At 41.3% G+C, this 10,668-nt stretch overlaps 1 protein-coding gene across 3 annotated transcripts in view; it reads right to left on the minus strand.

The window, feature by feature from the left end:
• Positions 1-7,484: 7,484 nt before the first annotated feature.
• The window catches only part of LOC134437107 (voltage-gated potassium channel subunit beta-3-like), a 55,152-nt gene continuing 51,968 nt past the window's right edge, over positions 7,485-10,668 (minus strand). For 2 of the 3 annotated variants that reach the window (XM_063186557.1, XM_063186556.1), the window contains exons 14-15: positions 9,709-9,797; positions 8,183-8,380 (exon numbers count right to left, since the gene is read on the minus strand). In XM_063186557.1, the coding sequence (XP_063042627.1) occupies positions 8,297-8,380; positions 9,709-9,797 (173 nt within the window). In that variant the 3' untranslated portion in view covers positions 8,183-8,296. Of the gene's footprint in view, positions 7,551-8,182; positions 8,381-9,708; positions 9,798-10,668 lie in introns of those variants that run through there. The other variant, XR_010032329.1, reaches the window with a different exon arrangement.

Here is a 10,668-nt window from a genome sequence, read left to right on the forward strand (position 1 = left end):
ATGCCCGAATAAGGCAGAGTAAAATCTCCACCATGTCCACATACGTCATCCATAAGGCAGAGAGTGGACCATTGTTTAGCCTAAGGCAGCTGAGGAACTCGCAAAAACGTGCCATTGTGTGTTGAAATGAGTCTTCTTTGATGACTCCCTCAAATCCTGTTTGGCAAACCTCTTCACAGAGATCACTCACTGCAAGTAGGGATGCTTCTAGGTGGATGACATCTTCCTGGTGATTCTGTTCTAGCCATGGACGGAAGCCTTTCCAAGCTAGTCGCAATAAGGCCTCGTACAGCAATTTGTGGAGTCTCACTGCTCTGTTGTACATGCGGCCATCAATAACACCGGATATTGAACCTTCTGCAATCACTCCTGCCTCTACACAAAGGTCTCTTAGGCCAGCATCGGCAAAGCGCTTGCCAATTGTAGCCATGAAAGTGCAGGTGGTATGGAAGACTCCCATTCTGATGACAATGTCTTGGAAAAGTTCCTGATGTTTCCAGTAAATCTCCACAACCTTTGCATACAGTGCCTGGTCAAAAACAACAACTATCTTGTTGAGCTCAAGAGATTTCATTATTGTTATTGATTGTTGGAGTATCTCATGTACTGTTGACAACTGTGTAGCGGGGGCATTGATTGTTGGTAAATATCCAATACTATCCTGTTCAACAATTGTTGCGTTGCGAGTGAGTATGTTGAATCCTGTCCAACTACAAACATCCTCATTAGAGAGACGAGCCATTACCCACATGTAGTTCCTGCTTGTTGCATATTGAAGAGGAGGGGCATGATCAGTATCCATGGTATGGATGACAGGAGGATTGGCACGTTCTCCTGCATTGTAAATGGACAGTGTCATGTCTGTTACTTCAATGCTTCTCCTCTTAGTTTTAGGGATACAAGGTAAATGTCTGCTCTCAGCAGAATGATCAGCAGATGGATTTCTTTGCAGGGCTATGCCGTTCACTCTGTGTGATGTACCTTTACCACTTGTTGTTTCCTCTAGTCTGTCTATATTGTCCCACGCCAGTGTGGTGAACTGACCCAGCCTGATGTTTTGAGGTAACGGAATGGCATCTCCACACACTGCTTGCTTCTGCAGACAAAGGGCGGTGTCTATTTCCTCTAATTGAGTGTAGGAAACACTGTGTCCAAGTCTGTTCAATATCTGTATTAACTCTACATTTCCTGTGAGTGACTTTACAGCAAAGGGCAGTACAATATGTTTAGTAGGCTTGACTTTGCCATTTGTGACGGCATACACCAGGTCTTGGCCAAAGGAAGCTATAAGCCGTTTTACTCTCTGAGTTACATTAGTAAGCTCAATTGCATTGGATGCACCTGTCAAAACTGTTCCCAAAAAATCCGCTAAAGATGAACAAATTGTGTTCATTTCAAGATCTTCCACATGTGGTGGCCATGCTTGAACAGTATCATGGGTCTGGATGTCATTCTTGATTTTTAATGCGACTTTTGTTATGGTATCTTCATCTGTGTGTGCCCTTTTATACACTTCCAGCTCATCCTTCACTTCTTGGTACCACTTCACAAGTTGTTCCATTTTCAAGCACTCAGGGTACACCAAAAGCTTTCCTTTGTTGTTTGGTACAATGTGCAAAGATTCACCAAATTCAGCTTCAATCTTGCGCCGTAGATTTTTCTTTGTAGAAAGTTGTAATTGTGTTACACCACATTCTCTCATGTGTGTCACTAATGTAGAGGTCAGGTCTGTGAATGGAATGATATAAGGATTCTCAACCACCTTTTCCCTAATATATGAAAAAACCTTTTGCAGTGCGACTTTTTCGGCAGATTCATAAGGAGATTCTGTATGTTCCGAGTTATTTTCATCTTTCTCTATGTCTGAATCTTCCTTTGTATATGCTCTGTAGCAGGATCTGTGATAATGTCCTTCTGCTGCAACTAAGTCACGACTGGCAATGGCTAATACTCTTTTGTCATCTTTCCTTTGAGCTGCTCTTCTGATTTTGTCATCAGCTCTCAGTTCAGCACATTTGGTGAGACTTTCTTTTGTTCTTTGGCCTTTCAAATACTTGTTATTTTTATCACAAAATATACACCGAACTTCATACACTCTTGAAGCAGTTGGAGCTTCTCTTCTAGATCTCCTTAGGTCCTCTGTGACAGGGGTTTCTGCAGGGTATTTTTTTTCAACAATCCTGTCCAGGTCTTTTTTCATGGTAAATATGCTGCGACATTTTCTATGATACAAAATGTCTGGTATTTTACCCTCAGGTAGATATTTGGCAACATGAAGGACGGGATGATGATCTCTTATTTCAGCGGCTCTCACTAGTGTGTTCCATGACTCTATAGTCATGGGTGCCACAAGGTTTGAGTCATCATCAGAGCAATGTATTAAACAACCCCCTTGAGTACCACTTGTACTTCCTTCCGCCATCGTTCTCTATTCTTGGATGCACAACAATCTGAAATCAACAGAAATGTATATCATAAATGATAAGCTAAAAGGGGCCTTTCCTAATGTGTGTGTGTGTGTGTGTGTGTGTGTGTGTGTGTGTGTGTGTGTGTGTGTGTGTGTGTGTGTGAGTGCGTGTGCGTGTGCGCGCGCGCATGTGTGAGAGGAGGAAGATACAGATAGACAGACTATGGCTTGAGTGTAAGCTTACTGTACATCATTGTTCTCGCACTCTACATTCCAGGTTTAAAAAAATCAGTTAGCCTAATAACTGCACTCAACATTCCAAATTCTAAATTCAGTTACCAACTGAAACTGCTTTCTCACACATAGACTAACAGACTATATTATATTATTGGATAATACTACGATTTTAATGTTGTTCTTTAACAGCAGTTTATAGCAGACACACTTATTGGTAGTGATTTAGGCCAAGCTTGGGGCAGCTTAGGTTATCTATTCTTCCTCAAAAACAGTCACAAGTCATTGGTTATGTGCTTATTAATTCTCATACATCTTAGTCATAAAACGAATCAAATCAATCAAGACTCACCTCATTTCCAAGCTGTACAATAAAATATTATGGTGTTCCCCGCTTTTGGTACAAAAGCCATTGTTGTGCTGGAGCCTAACGGATCCTGCTTCCACTCACTGTCACAGCAAACACCAATACACTCCTAACATTCTGAAGTTGACAGTTTTTTGTTTGTACTGTAGAATGTTCAAGAAATAAATCTAGATGTACTGTCTCCCAAGTTTCTCCATTAATTAGTTCTGTATTTTCCATTACATTGAAATACATTGATTTTCAATGGACGATTATAACTTATTAATGAATTAGGTCTAAAATAACAGTTTTAAGTGTATTCATCTATCAAACCATTATATTTTCTGAAGGCCCATACTCTCTAGATGTGATATAGCAACATTTGGGATTTGATCCACCCTCTTTCAGTCTTCTGCCTCACTGTAATCCTTTGTAATATGGGTGAAAATGGGTTCGCCTGGTACATTTTGGCCTGTGTAAGGTATGGAAAACAAAATAATTCATCTAAATTGTACATTTTCTAAATGCCTATGCTATCAGCATATGATAAAAAATACATTAGGGCATATTCCATCATCCCACACAGTTTGAGACACCTATATCTACACATAGGCTTGTATTGTGAACGGTACTGGGTATAGGTATAAAAGCCTGTAAAAATACAAGAAAGCTACCACTTCCAGAAGGCTATCATACCAAATCACATCCCTCAGACATAGAGGATTACAAAAATCATTGATAGACTTTGCCACCTCAGGTGATACCAATATGTGATTTTTGAGGGTCTGGCTCATGTACTATATAGGTTACCTTCAAACATTACGTGCTATTGACATTGATCCTTTGTGATTGTTTAACACTAACTGACATGTGATTGCACTTTTCTGGTCTTGCCCTATGCCCTCATACAAAAGGTTTTATCTTGCAACCAAAAGCCTAATGCAGAAGTAATTCTGTCATCTGCAATCAGGATATTGCATGTGCAAAAGCCAACAGAATGCAGCTCAAGGGTCTGTTTCTCAACAGCCTCCTCTCTAAGTTAGCAACTTATTAGCAACATATTCCCACAGGCATCCTATTAAGTTGCTAACTGGTTTAGTGACAACACATTTGAGAAATGGGGCCTTATGCCCCTTGACAGCAGGGAAATCATAGGCCTACTATTTTCTTCATGGGAGGAGGGGCAACACCGTGGCAAACAATGGAAAAACAATGAAAAAAACGACATTGATTTACACAGACTCTCTCTCACACACACACACACTCTCTCTCGCTCTGTCTCTCTCTCTCTCACACACACACGCACTCTCTCCCTCTCTCACACACACGCACTCTCTCTCTCTCTCTCTCTCTCTCTCTCTCTCTCTCTCTCTCTCTCTGTCTCTCTCCCCTCAAATGAATGCAAAGAAGACAGTGCACTCATATTGCTCAATGTTTTAATTTAGTGACAATTTCTTTCCTTAAGTCCAACTTCTTCTGTGTGTATTATGCTGTGCTTCTGTATCAGTATCCAGCCCTAACCACTTTTGGCCCCCAACTTCTTTTGTACCATTTTCTTACAGTAACTGATTGTCTTAACACAACACTGTGTGTGTGTGCGTGTGTGTGTGTGTGTGTGTGTGTGTGTGTGTGTGTGTGTGTGTGTGTGTGTGTGTGTGTGTGTGTGTGTGTGTGTGTGTGTGTACCTGTGCACTTAAGTTCTCATGTCTTACTTGCAGGTCTGGTGTAAATGAGTTGTGTTAGAATAATGGGCATAAATGCTATTTCATTCCAAATTCTAAGCTCTAGAATGAACACAAACAAGGCTATAGTGGCTAGGGTTAATGCAACTCTAAATATACCTCTGTAAGCATTTTCTAAATATGGCTGTCAATATACATTTACCTATAGCACTGTAAGTTTTACATAACTAAAAAAAGGTACCTGGAGTTATACGCACCATAGAGTGCTGTTTTTAACCAGCCACCCAACTCACACTGATCTCAGGTCAGGGTCTGTGCAGTAAGCTATTGTGTCATTTCATTCGCTATATGCCAATACTGTATAACGGTATGCAAGTTAGATATCAAATTGAGCTATAATGCAGGCGATACATAGCCTTCAGTATGAAGCTAATTAAAAATGATTGGTAACACTTTAGAATAACGGCCCCCTGAAAAGCTTTCTGAACACGTGAATAATTAAAGAATTATCAACAAACGTTACAAATGAGTAAGAAATATGATGTTAACACAGCAGACACAGCACAGCCGCAGCAGTCCTCAAAGTTTGTCTTCCTAACCGGGCGAATAGACCAGCCGCGACATGAGCGAGGCGAGCGACGGAAGTAATTGACTTTCTATTGAGTCGAGTGACAAAAGCGATTCTGGAGACTAGAGGCAATTCGCGTGATAAGAGCGACAGTTTGTAGTTGAACTCCTGGGAATGTTATGCAGATGAGCTATGACGCAGTTTGGCGACAAGCCGTCACAGCCAATGACTGTATACTATAGAGGTCAGTAACCACAGCCAATGGGAATGTTGGAATGCTTGCGCTCTGCTTTCAACGGACATACTCTAGTCGCTTCAATCGCTCGTATTGCTCTTGCTGCACAGAAGCGATTCTCTATCGCTTCAATCACGTCGTGGCTGGTCTATTCGCCCGGTAAGCGCTAAAGAGATGAACCCACATCAAACTCAATCAGTAGAAGCTGATTCCCTCTCAACGAACTAACAGTTCATCAACATTTTTATAAGGGGTTCATTAATGAATGTTAATTAAGTTTTAATGACGCCTTTTAAGGAGTTGTCATTCTAAAGTGTTACTGAAGGATTTATGGTTTTTCTGTCATGATGAATGCAACGATAGATTCTGCTAACCCTGGAGACCTTCCCATGCTGGTCCGTGTTAGCCTTGTTAAGTCGACGAATCCTAGTGATTCTTTGGAGTTTTACCTAACTGACTGGTCTAGCCATAGGGAAGAAAAGATGGCTGTGCCTTGAAATCTGTCCTCGAATCACAACGCTCTATCTGTGTGTGAAGTATTTTCTTCCTGTTTGAATCTGGGGTGCGTTTCTCCAGTGCTGTCGCTAACTACTGTAAGTTAGCAACTCACTTAGTTGCAATGCAATTTCCCATAGGCAACCAATTAATTGGTAACTGGTTAACAACAACGCTTTCAATAAAAGTTGACTTGTGTAGGGCGTTGCTGCGAAAGGCTTAGCACAGCGATGACAACCTTCAGGATGTACAATGGTGCAGTGAGAAATTTACTTCGGTTGCAATACAATTTCCCAATGGTAACCTTCTAAGTTGCTAGCTTACTAGTTAGCATAAACGCTGTAGAGAAATGGAACCCTGTCTAGGTCTGTCTCACATCGACTGCAGATTAGCCCTGGACCATTATGTCATTGCTGCCCGCAGTGACTAAATACGATAAGTGTAACATTTTTTTTTAAATCAACAAAAGCGTGTTCAATCGTCAGTCAGCCACAACTTGCATGCACTTCAGTAATCCTCCCAACTATCGATAAGAGGTCATTTCATTCTTGCATAATAATTGTTGCAATGTGTTGCTGTGTGAGTGCGCATGACTTTTTTCACATTACAGTAGACTAGTTTTGATTATATGAGATCATCCCCCTGCAATACTTCCCCCCTTGGGGTTCCCAATGCAACGTATAAGTTTATTTATTACTAGATTACGTCCCATCAATATGCCTCCATGTTGAGGCTGTTGTAGTGCCCCTAGTGGAAAGACCATGTCATGTCATGTCATGTCATGTCATGACTCAAGATGAAGAGATGAAGTCACATGGGGCAAGCACACAAGACTTGCCATCCTCATAAGTGTTTGTGTCTGTGTATGCTAGTACAGCAGTTGTTCCAACATCTCATTTGTTTATTCAAATTGCATGTTGTTTTGCTTCAAGTGTTCATCACTGTTAATATTGCTTTGTGCTATTGATAGATCCAAGGGGAATTCCAGATACGATGCACTCCAGAACAATGCAGTCCAGTATACTGTGTTTGTAAATCCGTTGCAAAGTCTTCATGCAGCATTTGTAGGATAATAGGTTGTTAAATGTGTACGTAGTTTGAGTCAGTGCAAAAGAGTGCACAGCAAACATCCAGCCCGTCACACACCACAGACATACAGTCAGTACTACTGTGGAGAAGGTCTTCCAGGTTCTCCAACTCACTCACTACTCTGGCTCCTTTGCCGTAAAGGCCAGAGGCAGCAGTGGCTAATATGCAGCCTCTTAAGCATCCTCCGAAGCATCCTTGCTTGGAAGGTCCTGTTGGTCCTCCTGAGAAAAAAAACATTGCTTTTTTGTTTGTTTCCATCTTCTTTTTTTCCCTCTTTGGTCCATCTCTTGTGAGTCATCACTAGTTGTCATGGTTTCCTTAAAGGGACATGCGTTTGTTTTTTGAGGCGGGGTGGGGGGGAAGGGGGAGGGGGGGGACTATTTTTAGGAAGCTTGGCAGGATGTTCAGAGCACAGCAACACGCATAATCCTCCAGACATCTCCATTGGTCGAAGTCAAAGGCTGCCTCAAGGAGTCCCCTAATCGAATGGCTTCCTACATGGAATCACATGACCATGTTTCCTAGGTTAGCCTACAGATGCCTCCTACAGTAAATGGCAGTGCACATTCATGTTAAATATATATGTAATATAATAACACAAATATAAATTTGACATTGCATCGTTATTGAGTACCGTACATAAATAGATTAATATTTTTTGAGATAAATGCACTATTGCATCGCTTTGGTTGGATTAGATATAGTAGGTAGTTACATATTACTGTGCATACACTACAGTGGGGGAAGCTCGAGAGATTAAAGGTCATGCAGCTCGGTTGCTCGCCTTATTATCCACGGTTACAAGGGCGCCGCCGTTACTATTTGGGGAGCAGTTGCTACTGCTAAGTGATTCAGAAGGGCTAATGGGCAGCCAAACTGGAACTAGCAGACCGGAAATGCTGTGGGAGCACAAATAAAAGTCGAAATGGGGTAGTGGGTTTGGTAACGAGATGGATAGGCGAACAGAGCTGGACTGGTCATCTGGCATACAGTATAGGACGGTTTCCCAGTGGGCCAATAGTCCTCAGGGGCCGATGTTGTTGTTGTTGTTGTTGTTGTTTGTTTTTGCTTTTATATATCCCTTGGAGTCTAGCCCACAATTTAGATGAGGTGGGCCCTTAATATATAGTGGATACAGTGGATTTTAATGTGTTAAAGCCCAGCCCTGTAGAGAAGAATTATAGTAACTGCCGCTCGCTGCCCTCTCCATTTCTCTCTCTTTCTTTCTCTGCCTCCTCATTCATTCTTTCTTCTTGGCGTTTGGACGGTTGCCGAGTAACGAGTCGATCTCATACACAGTCTGGGGAGTCATGAGCGATAACACCTATGAGAGAGAGGGAGGGGGGGAGAGAGAGAGAGAGAGAGGGAGGGAGGAACTTTTATTTCTTATGCACACAGTTGGAACTTAAACAATTAGCACTGGAATGTACAGTTGGCTGGTTGTCCCCATGTCTGTGCACAACTATGGTACAGTACAAGAGTGAGTTGCTGCAAGAGTCAGTTACTGCTAATACCATGCCATTTTCGCATGTGTAGTGGACTGCTAAAAGGCTAAAAGGTTGTCTATAGCCTGATTCGCACGGGATAAATATTACCTATGGACCGCTGGTATTTCGCAATTACCCCCGCACCTCTGTGTTATTTTATGGCGCATTCAGATGGGATAAGCAAAAGTCTGTAATTTAGCCTACTATATTTACAGACATTATGACTAGATAATTTCACAGCTTCCTGTTTTGTCTCGTAGAGTTCTTGGATTATTTCTTCTTGGAGTTGTTTTTGCTCATCTGGTTCAATGTACATGGGACAGGTACCACGTGTCCCTGAAATGCTGTTAATCAAACATTTGCAGTGTCCTCCATTATTCACTCCAGGAAAAGACAAGAGACGTGCAATTGCAATCACAAACACAAACATGTGCATTCACTCAAGATTTAATCACTGGATTTGCGGTGGAATTATTACTTAGGCCTACTTAATTATTGCACAAATTACAGACATAGCGCGCTTGCATGGGACTAAGAGCTCAGACATTTATACCATGCAAATCAGGCTTATGTATTGCTTATTGCACAGGGAAAGGCCAGCAATTGTGTAATGCCCTACTAAACATGTTTCTGTGTTTTTTTGCCCTCAATGATACTTTCATAGGTTGTCATATCTTATTTCTTTAGAAATTGCACAACATAGACACACTGGCCTTTATCATTGGAAAGGCTACGACACACGTGAACTCCGCACCACCCTGACTAACAACAATTCTGTTGGAAACACTGACACTGTATTACTATGCGTGTACACCAAAAATGACCAAAGCTACCAGAGCGACAGACGTCGTTTTTCTCTAGGGAAGGAGAATTGAGCAAGCAAAGCAAATTCACCTGGAGCAAAGCAACCTGGGCGACCAGAGTGAATTTCAGTGATTAAAAGTCAGCTACTATTATGGTAATGAGTTACGACGTAGTTCAGCAAAAAACAATTGGAATGTTCCCAGGGTGAAAAGCCAGACCATTATGTTATTAGCTACATCCAACATGTCATGTCACATCCAGAGCAAATACAGCAAATTTATGGCGCATCTTCAACGACCTCAGCTAGCTTTGGTCATTTCTGGTGTTCACGGCACCGTTATTTGGCCCGGCCGGTGCTCACCCGAATAGCACCCAGGTTCTCCAGGAGCTGGTCTGTGTTGGAGACGCCCAGCAGGACACAGCTCACCCCTTCACTTCTCAGACACCAGGCTGCAGGAAAACAACAAGAAGCAAGGGTAACACTTTACCAGCCCATTCTATAGTGCATTATAACCGTATTTATAACAAATTATAATGCACGTCATAATTGCTCACAATGCATTACGGCTACACTCGTAATGCTTCATGTTATAACTATACATCTAGCATAATGCCTTAAGTTATAATACATACAATATATATAAATAAATACATAAATAAAACCCTTGTATTTATAAGGCATTGTAAACTAGATGTATGGTTATAATTGTTGATATAATACATCATGAAGCATTATCATTGTAGCCATAATGCATTGTGACTTATTATGATGCGCATTATATTTTGTTATAAATGTGCTTATAACGCACTATAGAATGGGCTTCAAAGTAAAGTGTTACCAAAGCAAGGAAAGTATCTATGGCCAGACTCTATGGCATGTATATGTGTGAGCACTCTTATGTACTAAAAAATGATAATAATGATAATTAAACACCAGAAACAGAAAGTGCAGACCTCCACCAAGAAAGGTGTTTGATAGAACATTTGACTATGTTACACCCTATATCTTTCCCCAAATCTTTTTGTGGAGTTAGAAACTGGAATGTCAAAATCCTCCAGTGTCTCTACCCCGTAATGGTAGAGAATCTGTAAAAAAAAATCCTGATTCTGGATCGTGATACAGATCACCACCAAAATGTAATCACGTGTTCCTTTTGTCATTTCCAACTACTCCACAAAGTTTCATCCAAATCGGTCCATAACTTTTTGAGTTATCCTGCTGACAGACAAACAAACGAACAGACAGACAGACAAACAAACAGACCGACAGACAAACCAACGCGAACGAAAACATAACCTCCTTGGCAGAGGTGGGAAAAAA

This window comes from Engraulis encrasicolus, chromosome 21 (genome assembly GCF_034702125.1).
Source record: "Engraulis encrasicolus isolate BLACKSEA-1 chromosome 21, IST_EnEncr_1.0, whole genome shotgun sequence".
Lineage (NCBI taxonomy): Eukaryota > Metazoa > Chordata > Actinopteri > Clupeiformes > Engraulidae > Engraulis > Engraulis encrasicolus.